Source organism: Scophthalmus maximus, chromosome 17 (genome assembly GCF_022379125.1).
Source record: "Scophthalmus maximus strain ysfricsl-2021 chromosome 17, ASM2237912v1, whole genome shotgun sequence".
Lineage (NCBI taxonomy): Eukaryota > Metazoa > Chordata > Actinopteri > Pleuronectiformes > Scophthalmidae > Scophthalmus > Scophthalmus maximus.
The window spans coordinates 20,280,001-20,295,000 of NC_061531.1; the positions used below are offsets into that span (position 1 = coordinate 20,280,001).

Here is a 15,000-nt window from a genome sequence, read left to right on the forward strand (position 1 = left end):
GATCAGGATGAGATCAGATGAGATCATGATGAGATCAGATGAGATCATGATGAGATCAGGATGAGATCAGATGAGATCATGATGAGATCAGGATGAGATCAGGATGAGATCAGATGAGATCATGATGAGATCAGATGAGATCAGGATGAGATCAGATGAGATCATGATGAGATCAGATGAGATCAGGATGAGATCATGATGAGATCAGATGAGATCAGGATGAGATCAGATGAGATCAGATGAGATCATGATGAGATCAGGATGAGATCAGATGAGATCAGGATGAGATCATGATGAGATCAGGATGAGATCAGATGAGATCAGGATGAGATCAGATGAGATCAGGATGAGATCATGATGAGATCAGATGAGATCAGGATGAGATCAGGATGAGATCAGATGAGATCATGATGAGATCAGGATGAGATCATGATGAGATCAGATGAGATCAGGATGAGATCAGGATGAGATCAGATGAGATCATGATGAGATCAGATGAGATCAGATGCGATCATGATGAGATCTGATGAGATCAGATGAGATCAGGATGAGATCAGATGAGATCAGGATGAGATCAGGATGAGATCAGGATGAGATCAGATGAGATCAGGATGAGATCAGGATGAGATCAGATGAGATCAGGATGAGATCAGATGAGATCAGATGAGATCAGGATGAGATCAGATGAGATCATGATGAGATCAGATGAGATCATGATGAGATCAGATGAGATCAGGATGAGATCAGGATGAGATCAGATGAGATCATGATGAGATCAGATGAGATCATGATGAGATCAGATGAGATCAGGATGAGATCATGGATCCGATGGACGTCCGTCCGGTTCTGACCTCCGTGTCGTCCTGGTGTCCAGGTGGTCGACCTCCGACGTCCGTCTGCAGGATGAAGGTTTGTGTAACGTCGATGTGTGGGACGCCTCCTCACTCTCATATCAACAATTCATCAGCAGGTACGTGTTTTTATGATTACACAATGAGACATCATCAGATATGATTCAAGACGATACACAGAATAATAATAATAGACATATTCACCAGTGAAAAGTACCATGAGAGTTTATTAATCTAAACCTGATTGAGGTTTTCGAGTTCGTGCAGACGAACACATGAAATCTCTCCTGATGCGTCGTCGTCTGCTTGTACGTTCTGTGATCTGATCCCTTGACTGTGACGCTGTTCTTCTGTTGTGTGTAGATACGCGTACAGTCGACCCGTCGTCCTCAGAGGTCTGACCGACAACACGGTATGTACAGTGTGTCGTCACGTTTCAGACCTCAAGTCAAGAATCCACCTGGATCCAGTGGTGACCTGTCGAACCTTTTGTCTCAGAGGTTCCGGCTGCTCTGCTCCAAGTCCAGTTTGCTGCGAGAGTTCGGCGTCCGGACGGTTCGGCTCAGCACGGCCAACACCTTCTCCTACAGGAAAGGTACGAATGTGTCTGAACTCTCAGCTCGTCCTGATCTCACACTGACTCTGACGTGATGGATGATGTGTTGTTGCAGTGGACGTCCCGCTGCAGGAGTACGTGGACGACTTCCTGAGGCCTCAGTCCACCGATGCGCTCGGCAGCGGTGAGTTAAACAACCCTCCTCCAACTTCTCTTTGTACCTTGAGTCTACGTGTGGTGAGTCAGGAGAAGTTCAGGTGCACAGATGACAGAACATCTGATCCGTCTCTCTCTTCTTCAGAAACGCTGTATTTCTTTGGAGACAACAACTTGACCGAGTGGCGGAGTCTGTTCGAGCGCTACGAGCCTCCGCCGTACGTCCTGCCTCACACCAGCGCCGCCTACAGCTTCGGGATCGCAGGTCAGCGCTCGTTCCTTCAGTTTTCTGTCACTCGTCGTGTCTCATGAGTCAAACTGTGGTGATGTTGTCGTCAGGTCCCGGGACGGGAGTTCCCTTCCACTGGCACGGCCCCGGGTTCTCTGAGGTCATCTACGGAAGGAAGGTAAAAACGTTTGTTTCCTGTCTGTGGTTCAGACCGGAGAGGTCACTGGAGGTCACTGAACTCCCTGTCATGTGACACCGGATGGTTTCTGGTTTTGGCTCCGTTCAGCCACTTGATTGTGTGACTGCAGTAATAAGAAGTTGTATAGTTGTTCCTAATAAAGTGCTCGTTGAGTGTAAATCTGACCGATTCACAGCGTTGGTTCCTCTACCCGCCGGAGAAGGAACCTCACTTCCACCCGAACTACACCACCCTGTCCTGGGTGAGGGACACCTACCCCCACCTGCCGGAGGACGAGGCTCCGCTGGAGTGCACCATCCGGCCAGGAGAGGTGACGTACGAGTAGAGAAACAGAGGACAAGTGTGGTCAGGACGTGTTTCTAACAGTCGGGATGTTCTTCACCGTCAGGTGCTGTACTTCCCCGACCGCTGGTGGCACGCCACCCTCAACCTGGACACCAGCGTCTTCATCTCCACCTTCCTCGGCTGAGCATCTCCTCACCTCTCGTGGAGTTCTAGTTCTGTTCTTTCTTTTTGTTAAAGGGATTCATCACTTCTGATTAATCTTCTCGGGAAGAGAAACTGATGAACTGTTGTTCCTCTGATTTTATTTTGGTCTGGATGGTTTGACGTTTGAGCACCACAGTAACATTCCAGGTGAAGAATCTTCTGAGAGTAAAGATGTTTCTGATGATGACCATAAACTCAATAATGTGTATTTGATGACCAAAATAAGCAGAATCAGATTCTGCTGCGCAGGGATCAGATCAACCACATCTTCAGAAGTTTACTAAATGGGCTGAATTTTTTTTTTTAAACAATTTTCTTGTTCATTAGAATTTTATTTTGAATAAACTCTGATATTTGTTTCAGATTTGTTTTGATTATTGGAGAAACAGGAGCAGTTCATGTATTAATTATTATTATTGATTATGTGCTTCACCACACACCAGGCCTAACAACACACTGTGTTTAATCAGCACTGAACAAGATGAACCTCAATCTGAAGGATTACGCTCAGATTATTTCACCTGGGCCTGAGGTTATTTTCCCAAAATGAAACCATTTTTCTAAAACTTTTTTCATATTAAAATATGAATTGTGAATAAACTCTTTATTCCATTAACCTATGTTCAAAATAAAATTTATTTGGGGCGGGTTTATGACCTGTACTGCAGCCAGACACCAGGGGGCGGGGCTTATGACCTGCACTGCAGCCATACATCAGGGGGCGGGGCTTATGACATGTACTTCAGCCGGACACCAGGGGGCGATCTATATGATTTGACTTCACTCTACAAGATCTCTCCTGTCGTCAATGTTCTTCATTTTCAGTCTATGGTCTCGATGTTTGTGTAAAGGCCTCATGCTGCGTTTCATTAAATCTATTTTAAACCATATTTTGATAATATCCTTTTTTTATTGTGTAGTTCTTCCCAAGTTATTATTCTCTGTATCCCAGCCTTTGTTACAAACACTCAGCCTTCTACCGTCGCTTCCTGGTGTTTTTATTTATTATATTATATTAATTTTATTATATTATCTTATATAATGTGAGGTTTAATAACATGACAAGCTGATGTTTAGCAGCGTCAGCGTGTAAGGCTCCGGCAGGGGGCAGCAGAGCGCTACAATGAGACTGTTCCCGCCGTTAAAACCCTCCGCGAAGAAGAAACTTCATTACCCACAAGCCTTTGCTACTTCCGGTTTCCCGACCATTCGAGCCCTAAGATGGCGGACCGGCGGCGAAGGAGGAGGCGCGCGTCCCAGGACAGCGAGGACGACGACGAGTCCGGTTCGGGTTCGGACAGCGGGAGGTCGGGGTCCCCCGCGACCAAGAGCCGGGGGAAGGAGCCCGAGCCCGTGGAGGTGCCCGTGGTCCGGGTCGAGCCGAAGAGCGACGTGCAGTCCGAGTGTGTGAGTAGCGGCTAACCCCGGGTGCTAACGTTAGCCGAGACGAGCCGACGACTCCGTGTCGCGGGCAGCAGCTCGGGGCAGGTCGCCGCTCACAGTGGACCTGGTCCGGGGCCGAGTCGCGTGTGAGTGTCGGTGTTATCGCGGTGGAATCACCGGTTGATATTTAAAGCAGCTCGGTGTGAACCGGAGGAACCTTCGTGTCGTTAGTGAAGTTAGCGGTTAGTCTGGAGACTTGGAGAAACAAGCGACGGTTCGTGATCACGAGTCTGTGTCGTGGAGCAGACGCGCAGGCGCCGGTTGAACCCTTCGCGCGGCGGGTCACAACCGGCTGCAGCTCCTCCTCGGAGACGTCGATCTGCCGCCGGTTACATCCGAGACGAGCCGCTGTTCCTCCGCCGGCGGTGCAGGCCGGCCGGGCCGCGTGCTGCTCCGACACGGAGACCTCCACCTGCCGCGTCCTGACCGTCCGGCACCAGTTCATCCACAACCCGGATGACCCGGGCAGGTGTCAGGTGACACAGTCCTGACAGACGATCGGTGCCGACCCGTCCCACTAGAGCCTCGGCCGAGAAGAAATGTGTGTTGGTACAAGATAAACAGTGCAGAATGTCTCTAGTTATTATTATATTTAGTTTTGATAAAGGGTGTAGAAAGCTCCATAATGTCCATATTGACGTGTTGTGTCATGAGTGATGTTGATGCTCGACCTCAGAAATGAACGTTGAATGTAGAACGTCCCCTCATACCCAACAGTCCCCTGATGAAGACACATGTAAAACCCACCAGATCCAGATTGTTATTCATATTTATTAGTGTGAAACCATCAGCTGTTGTTTTTCTGTCAGAGCTGATTCCTTGTTTCTGTCTGTGTCTGCAGGAGAGTGAAGATGGAGGGGTGGGAGAAGGTAAGACGTTTATTAATAATAACATCGCACCTTAGTAATTAATAACCTGCAACATTGAGACAGTCAACAAAACGAACATGAGAAGTCAATGAAAAGACAGTAATCTTTCTCTGTTGTTGCAGTCGAACCGTAACAAACGGAGCTTTGTAACGTGTCACATGATGAAAGATTTCTACTGTTCACAACTGTCGTATCCAATAAATAACTCGCGGCCCAAAACATCTCATGCTGTCGCCTCGTGTGTGTGACGTCAGTCGGTTGTTTAACTGACGATGGCGACTTCCTGTCTGTGTTTCTCTGCAGCGGTCCTGTCCGACTACGACAGCGCCGATCCCGAGGAGAATGGCTCCCACTCCGAGGTAGAAACACGAACACATCAGCGAACACTTCTGACGCTTATGATTCAGTGAAATGTGTCGAAGGGAAGAATCAGTCAAATTTAAAAAGGCCTGTTTGTGTTCACAGCTTCGAACAGTTTATCTGTTTACAAAGTTTGAAATAATCGGTTGAAGTCTGAAGGAACAACAAAATGTCCCATCATGCATTGCTCTCATGTCGAATGATAAAAATAAACAATGGACAAACGAGATGAAGGAGAAACTATATTATGTGAAAACTAAACACTGCCGTGTCCGAGTCATGGGCGTCTAGACCAAGTTAATGTTCACACTGACGAGACCATTATAATTCATGTTCAAAATATGTTCAGTATACAAAAATATAGTACAACAATGACATTTATACTGCTGCAGATCATAATAACCTACGTGTAACCTAGTGTTTTATTCATACACACACACACATCCTGACATGGAACTTCCTGTACAGTGAGGGAGGAGGGGATAAGTGGGTTTTCAGATAAACCCCAGGTCTTTGTGCTAAATGTGTTTATTCATTTTTAGTTAAAAATAAGGCAAATTAAAACAGTGTTTTACTCTCTGTTCCTGTGTGTTTCCTCAGGGGGTGGAGGAGGAAGAGGAGGCAGAGCAGCTGAGTGGCGAAGAGGCTCCAGCAGCAGCAGCACCCAGCGAGCCCACGCCATCGGCTCCCAGTGTCCCGGGAGAGGAGGGTGGAGAGGGGGTAGACAAAGAGCAGGGAGAGGGCGAGGGGGAGGTAGAGAATGACGAGGAGGGGGAGGAGGATGAGAGGGAGGATGATGGAGGAGGAGAGGGTAAAGAGGAGAGCAAAGTTGAGGAGAAGGGAGATCTGACCGGAGAGAGACAGAGCGGCGATGGACAGGTGAGACTCTTCTTCTTCTTCTCCTTCTTCTTCTTCTTCTTCTTCTTCTTCTTCTTCTCCTTCTTCCTCCTCCACTGTGTCTGATGCTGACGCTCGTGTGCAGGAGTCGACAGAAGACCCTGAGACCAAGACGGGAGGGAAACCCGGTCAGAAGCTCGATGATGACGAGGACAGAAAGAACCCGGCCTACATCCCCAGGAAGGGTTTGTTCTTTGAGCACGACGTCCGAGGCCACGCCCAGGAGGAGGAGAGGTACGTTTTCAATCTGCTACGATGAAGTGATGGTTTGTTCATCATGTTACGGACTTATAAGTCTGTTCATGATGAACAGACCAACATGGACCCTGAATGCCACTCAGGACTTTAACTCCATTACGTCTGTGTCCCGTCAGACCCAAAGGTCGCAACAGGAAGTTGTGGAAGGACGAAGGTCGCTGGGAGCACGACAGGTTCCGGGAGGAGGAGCAGGCGCCCAAGAGCCGCGAGGAGCTCATCGCCATCTACGGTTATGACATCCGAAATGGCGGCGGCGGCGGCCATGGAGACCGGTCGTTCAGACAGCGGCGGGCCAGGTGAGCTCGATTTGAACCGAATCACGAGTCGTAGATGTTGTTTTGGAATGTGTGGAACCTGAACGTCTCCTCGTGTCTCTGCAGACAAAGTCTGTCTCCCAGCAGAGACAAGCGCTGGGGAGGGGGAGGAGGAGGAGGAGGAGGAGGAGAGCAGCGACCGGTCCGGTCCTGGCAGGGAGGAGGAGGTCTGAACCGAGGAGGAGTTCCTCCACCTTCCTCCGCCCAGCCCTCCTCTGTCCCGCTCTCCTACGCCCAGCGCCACAACCCCTCCAGGCCGCCTCCCTCCCGCAGCAGCAGACCGTCCCACCACAATCAAATGCACCTCCCGCCTCAGTCCCACTACAGGAACGACGAATCCAAAGCGCCCCAGATGCATCCCAGAGAGCGACAGGGTCTCAAGGCTCAGTCAGAGCCTGCGGGGGAACGGGGCGTGGTCAGCAGAGGGGGGCGCGGGGGCAGGGGTGGTCTCTCCTTGGTCGCAGACAACGTGTCCGTCGGCCACGACGGCTTCGAGGAAAAGGACCCGAGCTTCAGTGCGTCGTTGCAGTCGGGCAGGTACCAGTCCGCTTCGCCCCGACGACAGCAGCAGGAGTACCGAGGCAGCGCCGACCGATCTGCATCTGGATTGGCTGCCTCTGACCCCTCCCCTCAATCGTCGTCAACAGCAGCCGCCAATCGGGAAGCCTCTCCTCCCGCCGAGCGGCCGGTAGAGCGTAAGTCTTACTCGCTGGCTCGCAGGACCCGCTCTCGGCCCGCAGACCTGGGCAGCAAACAGACGTCCGTCGAGGAGACGACAACGGCCGGAGGAAACGCCCCCTCCTCCTCCTCCCCCAGTGGCGGTGGCGTGGGAGGGGGGACGTGGGCAGGAGTTGGAGACGGTCCGAGTCAGGGGGGAGGAGGGGGAGGGATCAACGAGCTGGACCAGGACGTTGCTCGACTCAGTCTGGCAGGACAAACCTGGAGCCAGAGTCCGACGTCGTACATCCGCCCTGACCTGAGAGGTGAGTGGACGTGACCCCATGACCTAGTCACTAATTATTAATCTGAGCTAGAGAGATGATGTCAGCTGACAAATATAATGACCAAACCAAAACTATCACTGTTTTCAGTTTTATTATATTTAAAATACTGATAGAAAAACAGAAGTTTTCCTTTTTAATAATCTATTTATTATTAATAAATATAATGTAAATTGCAGCTTTGGTTTGTGCGACAGCTATCGGACTTCGACCCGGCCCGGTGGTTCTGTGACGACCAAGTTCACGTTATTCAGTTTTAAAAAATGGTCTTAAAAGGACGATAATGTTGTTTATCTTGATAATAATGGGACGATATATCGTTCAACATAAAGAACTTATCGTGACGATGCCCGGTGACGTGAACTCAGAGCGGTTCTGACTCACGGTCCACGTCCTGTTCACGTCCTGACAGAACCAGACGCACTGACTCGGGTGTTCTGTCCGCAGGCGTCCCCAGCACCATGCACCTACCCGCTGGCCCGCCACCGTTCTCCAGCATGGATGAGATGGGAGTCGGCTCAGGTCGGGCCAAGCGCTACTCGTCCCAACGCCAGAGGGCCGTGCCCGAGCCGGCCCCGCCCCTGCACCTGGGCGTGATGGAGGGACACTACTATGAACCCAGTAAGACCAGAACCTCCTCACAGATGAACTGCAGCCGCTCCTCAGAACCGCTCTGTTCTAACCTCCGTCTCTTCTCAGTGTCGTACCAGGGACCAATCTACGCCCACGGGGACGGCCCCGCCCCCATCCCGCCACAAGGCATGCTGGTCCAGCCGGAGATGCACATCCCCCATCCCTGTCAGTTGCGTCATGCCTCCTCTGGTTCAGAAGATGATTTTATTTTAAGTTTTCTAAAATGAGTCACTCATCTTGTTTCCTTCTCTCCAGCTCTCCACCCGCACCAATCAGGTGGCCCGATCGCTAACCCTGCCCTCTATGGTGGCCCACCTGTATCTCTGTCACCAGGGCAACCACAGCAGCTGCTGCCACCGCCTTTCTACCCTCCGCCAGGGGTCATGACCTTCCCCTACCCCGCCATGTACCCGACCCCACAGGTAGAAGAATGTTACTGCAGCTTAAAATATCTTCTACTGTGTGAGATATTAACACAAAGTTGTGTGTGTGTGTGTGTGTGTGTGTGTGTGTGTGTGTGTGTGTGTGTGTGTGTGTGTGTGTGTGTGTGTGTGTGTGTGTGTGTGTGTGTGTGTGTGTGTGTGTGTGTGTGTGTGTGTGTGTGTGTGTGTGTGTGTGTGTGTGTGTGTGTGTGTCAGGCTCAGGCGCAGGTGACCTATGGCGGCGTGACATACTACGACACGATGCAGCAACAGGCTCAGCCCAAGCCCTCTCCGCCCCGCCGCACCTCCCAGCCCGTCACCGTCAAGCCCCCCCCTCCGGAGGTGCCCTATGCCTCAGAGTGACCCCATCTGGCCCTTCCCCCCAACCACCGCCACCCAGTCTCAGCCTCACTCAGTCCTGACAACCACAGGTGAGCCACGCCCACTGTGATGTCACCGTCCTTCAGAGGATTTCACCTCTCGGGTGTCAGGTCGTCCCGACTCATTTATTTTGAATAAAAACATGAACGTTTCTAAATTACATATTTACTGATATGAAACCAACAGTGCAGAAAAGATTCATATTTACATTTTACATAAAAAATATTTGTATCATCTTCAAATTCTATATGTTTTTTTTTCTTTTTCTTTATCGTTATTTATAGTACGTTTTACATAATTCTCACATCACTGACGTGTTCGTACCGACACTTCTCATCACGAGGCTCACAGTGTTTATGATTATCAAATATTAAACTACACTTGCCATGATACAGTTGTACAGACGCTCTCCCTCTATTCTGTCTGCAGGAGAAGGGTGGGAGGGGCCGAAAGGAGCTGCGGTCCCCGGCGGCAGCGGCGGCGGTAACCAGGGAGGTGACGGACACAGGCGAAGACGGACTGTACGAGACACTGGCAGCATCATGTTGGACACGCCCCCCTCTCTCACTGTCTCTCTCTGTAGCAGGGCGGCCCTCTTCTTTGACGCAGGGGTTCCGATTATGCCAACGTCTTTTTTAGCAACCACATTGAAACAAAACCAACAACGTCTCCGGAGACACTTTGACAAATTCAACTCCTCCAGAGTCGAACTGACGACGTGTCGGAGTTAAAGTCTTTTTTGTTTCTTCTTGTTTCAGTCAGTTGTTACAAACAGTTACGATAAAAAAAAAACGGTTCAGTTGCGTGTTTAAGTTTAAACGCAGCTCGCAGTGTCATTGACAACGTGACGGTGTTGCCCCCTGGTGGCTGCCGCTGCACAACATGGCACCGCCCTTATCTGGAAAGTTTATCTTAATTTTTGTACAATGGGAGTCGTAGGGTGTCGAGGCCCCGCCCACACACACACACACACACACACACTCGTGACCAATCATTAGTCAGTGTCCGCTGTCGATCATAACGTTATCGTTCATTAGTTTGGTCACATCTGCTAACACGGAGGGAGGGGGGCTTATGACCTGTCCTGCAGCCGGACACCAGGGGGGGCCCTTTCACTCGGTCTGTTAAAACCTAGGTTCTTGTGCGTTTTCTTTTTCCCGGACGTTAGATCGACGCTGTATATAAAAATCTAAATGTGTAAATAGAAGCTCGAACAGATGAAACATATTGTGAAGACGCTCGGCGTCGGCAGGGACTCGGAATTTTAACGACGGATTTACTTCAGACGACAGAGCAGTGGCTTCGCTTCCTGTTTTATTTTCTTAATTCTTTTGAAACGTCACCGTTTGATTTTAATAGTTAGTTTTTTTTTATTACAAGTTGAAGCAGCAGCGACGCGTAGTGATTCTCTTGGTTCCAGTTGTTCGTGTTTCATCGTCTGTTTTTTTTTTTTATAAATAAATCAAAGTTTAAGACACTTGAACAAATATGACATCATCAGTATTCTGAGAGAACGTCGTCGGTCCTGAGCAGGTGTGTCAGTGTGTGTGAGGAGGCGTGGCCTCATGGTGGAGGCTGACGATTGGTCTCAGCTCATTTGTTATTGATTTATGTTTTTTTTAACGGACGTTAGAAGTCGTTGTTCGGGGCCACGGAGCGTTACATGTGATTATTATTGTTTTTGTTTTTTTGAATGAATCACTTCCTGTGTTGAGATTCAGATGACTTCACATGATGGTTCAGTTTGTGTCTCCACACAGGATCAATAAAGATCATAATACTGAAGATGTGTGTTGTGTTCATGCTCTGCAGGAAAAAACTGCTTCACAAACCAGTTCACTACAGATACAAATCATGTAGTGTCTCTCTCACACACGCGCACACGCGCTCCTCTGCCCGGTGAACATGAACATTTCTAACCTGGAGGCGGCGGGGAGCGATTATGTAAAGTCTGTGATTGACAGGCCCCTGCAGCCAATCAGCTCGCAGACGGTTTCTGCTCCTGAAGCGCCGACTGTTAAAGGAGCAGTCTGCTCATTTCCTCATTCTTCAGTAACCTGCTGCAGACTGCTGCTGCAGGAGGAGGAAGATGATGAGGAGGAGGAGAGAGACGAGTCGGTGTGTCCAGTTACTTTTCGGTTCAGATGATTGTTGTGAAACTGATCAGACCTGTTCAGGTTACCACACACACACACTCTCACACACACACACACACACCGACCTTGTCCACAGATCAGTAAAGACGTCGCCTCGTCGAGGATCAACTGATGTTTACGTGTCGATGTCGACTCAGATGAACACAAACACTTTCTTCTTCTACACTCGCTCAGTGACGTCATCCCCCTCACAGGGAACCTGGTCCTGACGTTAACACGCTGCTCTGCCCTCACCTATCAGAAACAATCCTCAGTTTATAAAAACGTCCTGGTCCATCAACGCGTCCTCTCGGTGAATATTGCGTGTTATTGATCTGTGGTTGAGGCTCCAGTCACAAGGCCTGTGACCACCTGAGTCTTCACTCCCTCATTTCATCCACAACTCACCAGCAGACTCACCAGTATTTCATAATGTTGCACGATAACAAAACAACTCTCACCTGCTGACGGACTTGATCTGTTCATCAACTCACCTGGAGTCTGGATTATGTCTCCGGATACATCTCACATTTTCATAGCAGCTGTAGACTAAATGATGCCCGTCATGGATCCTAGTGTTTCTATGTATCATAATAATAATCATTAATATTGTCATTACACATTCACACACGTATGACAAGAGTTTTTGGTTTTTTGATATGTGATTATTTCTGATGTCGGTTGTCAGGGATACTTTCACTTCCATCAGTTTTACAGCACTGGAAGTAAACGTGCATGCGCGCGTCCCGTCCTGGCGGTGTGGCGGGAGCGCGCAACTGCAGCAGATCAGCGCGGGAAGGAGGAGGAGGAAGAGGAGGGGAGGAGGAAGAGGAGGGGAGGAGGAAGAGGAGGGGAGCGGGGGCTGTGAATGTTACGAGTCACTTCTCATTCTACTAATTTAGCAGAAAGAAAGAGAGAAGGGGGGGGGGGGGGGGGGGGGGGGGCAGCCTCTGCAGTATCTGACCTGAAAAAAAAAAACCCGCCCCCTCCTCCTCCTCCTCCTCCTATTCCTCTCCTCCTCCTGCCGCTGCTGAGAAACCCTACAGTCCCTGAACGCACCGGGCCAGGTGTGAGGAGGGAACAGAACCTGCTCCCGTCGATCCGCCGTCACTCATCCCGGACACATCGTCGGAGCAGGAGCAGCTCGTCGCCGGAGCAGCTCGTCTGGATCCAGATCCTCCGTGTTGTTGTTGTTTCCGCCACCGGATCGAGTCGCTCGGCGCCGGAGCTCCGGTGTTTACGCGGCGGCCGCAGAGCGAGCAGAGCGCGGGGGAGGAGGAGGAGAGGAGGAGGAGAGGAGGAGAGGAGAGGAGGAGAGAGAGGAGAGGAGGAGGAGAGGAGGAGGAGAGGAGGAGAGGAGGAGGAGGAGAGGAGGAGGAGAGGAGGAGAGGAGAGGAGGAGAGAGAGGAGAGGAGGAGGAGAGGAGGAGGAGAGGAGGAGGAGAGGAGGAGAGAGAGGAGGAGGAGAGGAGGAGAGGAGGAGAGGAGGAGGAGAGGAGGAGAGGAGGAGGAGAGGAGGAGAGAGAGGAGGAGGAGAGGAGGAGAGGAGGAGAGGAGGAGGAGAGGAGGAGAGGAGGAGGAGGAGAGGAGGAGGAGAGGAGGAGAGGAGGAGGAGAGAGAGGAGAGGAGGAGGAGAGAGAGGAGAGGAGGAGGAGGAGAGAGGAGAGAGAGGAGAGGAGGAGGAGAGAGAGGAGAGGAGGAGGAGAGAGAGGAGAGGAGGAGGAGGAGAGGAGAGGAGGAGGAGAGAGAGGAGAGGAGGAGGAGAGAGAGGAGGAGAGGAGAGGAGGAGGAGAGGAGGAGAGGAGGAGGAGGAGGAGGAGGAGGAGAGAGAGGAGGAGAGAGAGGAGAGGAGAGGAGGAGGAGAGGAGGAGAGAGAGGAGAGGAGAGGAGAGGAGGAGGAGGAGAGGAGGAGGAGAGGAGGAGGAGAGAGAGGAGAGGAGAGGAGGAGGAGAGGAGGAGAGAGAGGAGAGGAGAGGAGAGGAGGAGGAGAAGAGGAGGAGGAGCGTGTCCGTGGGAGACGAAGAATCACGGTGCAGTGAAGCCGACAGAGACGGACCGTCCCCCGCCCACATCCACCGACGCGTCCGCCGCCTCCGATGGGTTAACGTCGGTCGGTTCTTCCGGAGAACCGTCGCAGAGCCTCGGAGCTTCACACCTGCTCCCCCCGACCTGCGGAGTTGCAGGGGCCGGATGATGTAGGCACCACCTGCCCCTCTGCACCATCACCCCCCCGCGTCCCTCCACCATGCCGGCGGGGATGAAGCCGCTGGAGAAGTTCCTGAAGAAGCAGACCACGGCGCTGACCCGGGCCGGGGGCTTCGTCGGCGGGGTGGCGGACAAGGCCAGCGGGGGAACCGGCGCGTCCCGCCGGAGGGCCAGTCTGTCCCGGGTCGTGCCCTTCTTCAGGGAGACGTCACCGGAGAGCGGCCAGGCCCGGGAGGTGTTCAGGTACATGGATGAGTGTGGTGATTGGGAGGTTTCACTGTGGTTCTGATCCAGACAGAGGCGGATCAACCGGGTGAGAAGGCCTCGGGGGCAAAGTGACGGAGCGGCCCCCTGAACCCCCCTGAACTCTGGACCAACGAGGTCACGAGTCAGAAACGACTGATCCCAGAATCAGTGGATGTGTCTGATATTTCTCATGAATTATTCTTTGTGAAATCAGTGAACATGTTCAAAAACAATGTTAAAGCCCCAGTGTGTAATTTTTTTGGCGAAGTTGCAGCCGACAGGGGACACTTTATGGTGGCGCACCGCTGATTCCATTTCCGGTTTCCGGACGTAGCAAACATGGAGACTCACACGGAGGTGGGGTCCATCTCATGTAACAATATTTATCTCATTAAACATATATGAACACATAGACTCGGGACTCGAACCCTCAACCTTGGGTACGTGAAACCAACGATCTTACAATGAAGTGAAACCCTGAGTCGTGGCATCTGTCGATGTCGCTATGTCGAGAGATATATATCTATATCTATATATAGATATAGATATATCTATAGATATATAGATATTTATACGGGTGTTTGTTATCAGTATGGGTCGGGCTCCAGACTCTCAGCTCAGCGTCCTCTCGACTCATTTTTTCTGGATTGACATGTTTTTAATGAATATGCAACATTGACCAACTCCACCCTCTGGCCCCCTGCAGCCCCGACAGCGAGGACCCCCCCTCCTGGCCCTCGGCTGTTGGCACCGCTCCGGTCACAGTGCCCAGTAGCGCTAACGGCTCTGGATCCGGATCTGGTTCTGGTTCCGGAGGAGGAGACGTCCGCAGTCCGTCTCTGTCCAGTGACGAGCAGAGCTCAGAGGCCAGCCTCATCACGGAGACGGGCGGAGGAGGAGGGGGCGGGACACCTCTTCCTCCCGACACACCAGACAACCTGACCCTCGCCGTGCTGGACAGCGTGGCGGGAAAACGTTACGGACACTGCACAGGTAAGAAGTCGCCTCCTCCACTTCCACCTTCTACCTGTGAGCAGCATGTTGCTCAATCAGAGCTGCAGCTTTTTCTGTTCACGTGTCGTGAAATGTCAGTTTCCCTCACTGATCCTCAGCTCCTCCCTCACTCTTCCTCAGCTCCTCCCTCACTCTTCCTCATCTCCTCCCTCACTCTTCCTCAGCTCCTCCCTCACTGATCCTCAGCTCCTCCCTCACTGATCCTCAGCTCCTCCCTCACTGATCCTCAGCTCCTCCCTCACTCTTCCTCATCTCCTCCCTCACTCTTCCTCATCTCCTCCCTCACTGATCCTCAGCTCCTCCCTCACTGATCCTCAGCTCCTCCCTCACTCTTCCTCATCTC

At 51.4% G+C, this 15,000-nt stretch overlaps 3 protein-coding genes across 4 annotated transcripts in view; all 3 read left to right on the top strand.

Moving 5' to 3' along the window:
- The window catches only part of jmjd8 (jumonji domain containing 8), a 4,010-nt gene extending 640 nt beyond the window's left edge, over window positions 1–3,370 (top strand). Inside the window, exons 2-9 of the mRNA XM_035615967.2 lie at window positions 875–970; window positions 1,215–1,263; window positions 1,350–1,446; window positions 1,523–1,591; window positions 1,709–1,828; window positions 1,903–1,970; window positions 2,167–2,301; window positions 2,380–3,370. Coding sequence (XP_035471860.1) covers window positions 875–970; window positions 1,215–1,263; window positions 1,350–1,446; window positions 1,523–1,591; window positions 1,709–1,828; window positions 1,903–1,970; window positions 2,167–2,301; window positions 2,380–2,460 — 715 coding nt within the window. The 3' untranslated portion in view covers window positions 2,461–3,370. The remainder of the gene's footprint in view (window positions 1–874; window positions 971–1,214; window positions 1,264–1,349; window positions 1,447–1,522; window positions 1,592–1,708; window positions 1,829–1,902; window positions 1,971–2,166; window positions 2,302–2,379) is intronic.
- A 308-nt stretch (window positions 3,371–3,678) lies between these two features.
- On the top strand, window positions 3,679–10,843 carry casc3 (casc3 exon junction complex subunit). 2 transcript variants are annotated; one of them, XM_035615786.1, is made up of 12 exons: window positions 3,679–3,887; window positions 4,765–4,792; window positions 5,096–5,151; window positions 5,753–6,031; window positions 6,135–6,283; window positions 6,424–6,603; window positions 6,688–7,604; window positions 8,070–8,243; window positions 8,322–8,420; window positions 8,511–8,677; window positions 8,894–9,108; window positions 9,488–10,843. In XM_035615786.1, exons 1-11 carry the CDS (start codon window positions 3,702–3,704, stop codon window positions 9,038–9,040), a joined length of 2,382 nt encoding a protein of 793 aa, XP_035471679.1. In that variant the 5' UTR covers window positions 3,679–3,701; the 3' UTR covers window positions 9,041–9,108; window positions 9,488–10,843. The 2 variants fall into 2 exon arrangements, with proteins under 2 accessions (XP_035471679.1, XP_035471680.1); XM_035615787.1 differs by lacking the exons at window positions 8,894–9,108; window positions 9,488–10,843 and having other exon boundaries at window positions 8,035–8,243; window positions 8,511–8,554.
- A 2,289-nt stretch (window positions 10,844–13,132) lies between these two features.
- The window catches only part of rapgefl1 (Rap guanine nucleotide exchange factor (GEF)-like 1), a 17,016-nt gene continuing 15,148 nt past the window's right edge, over window positions 13,133–15,000 (top strand). Inside the window, exons 1-2 of the mRNA XM_035615794.2 lie at window positions 13,133–13,640; window positions 14,350–14,636. Of these exons, the coding sequence (XP_035471687.1) occupies window positions 13,438–13,640; window positions 14,350–14,636 (490 nt within the window). The 5' untranslated portion in view covers window positions 13,133–13,437. The remainder of the gene's footprint in view (window positions 13,641–14,349; window positions 14,637–15,000) is intronic.

Bases quoted from the DNA above. Each gene is read 5' to 3' on its own strand.
- casc3 (XM_035615786.1), top strand. From the start codon at position 3,702: ATGGCGGACCGGCGGCGAAGGAGGAGGCGCGCGTCCCAGGACAGCGAG. The intron at 6,604-6,687 runs GTGAGCTCGATT...GTGTCTCTGCAG, and splicing joins TTCAGACAGCGGCGGGCCAG to ACAAAGTCTGTCTCCCAGCA. The intron at 8,678-8,893 runs GTAGAAGAATGT...TGTGTGTGTCAG, and splicing joins CCATGTACCCGACCCCACAG to GCTCAGGCGCAGGTGACCTA.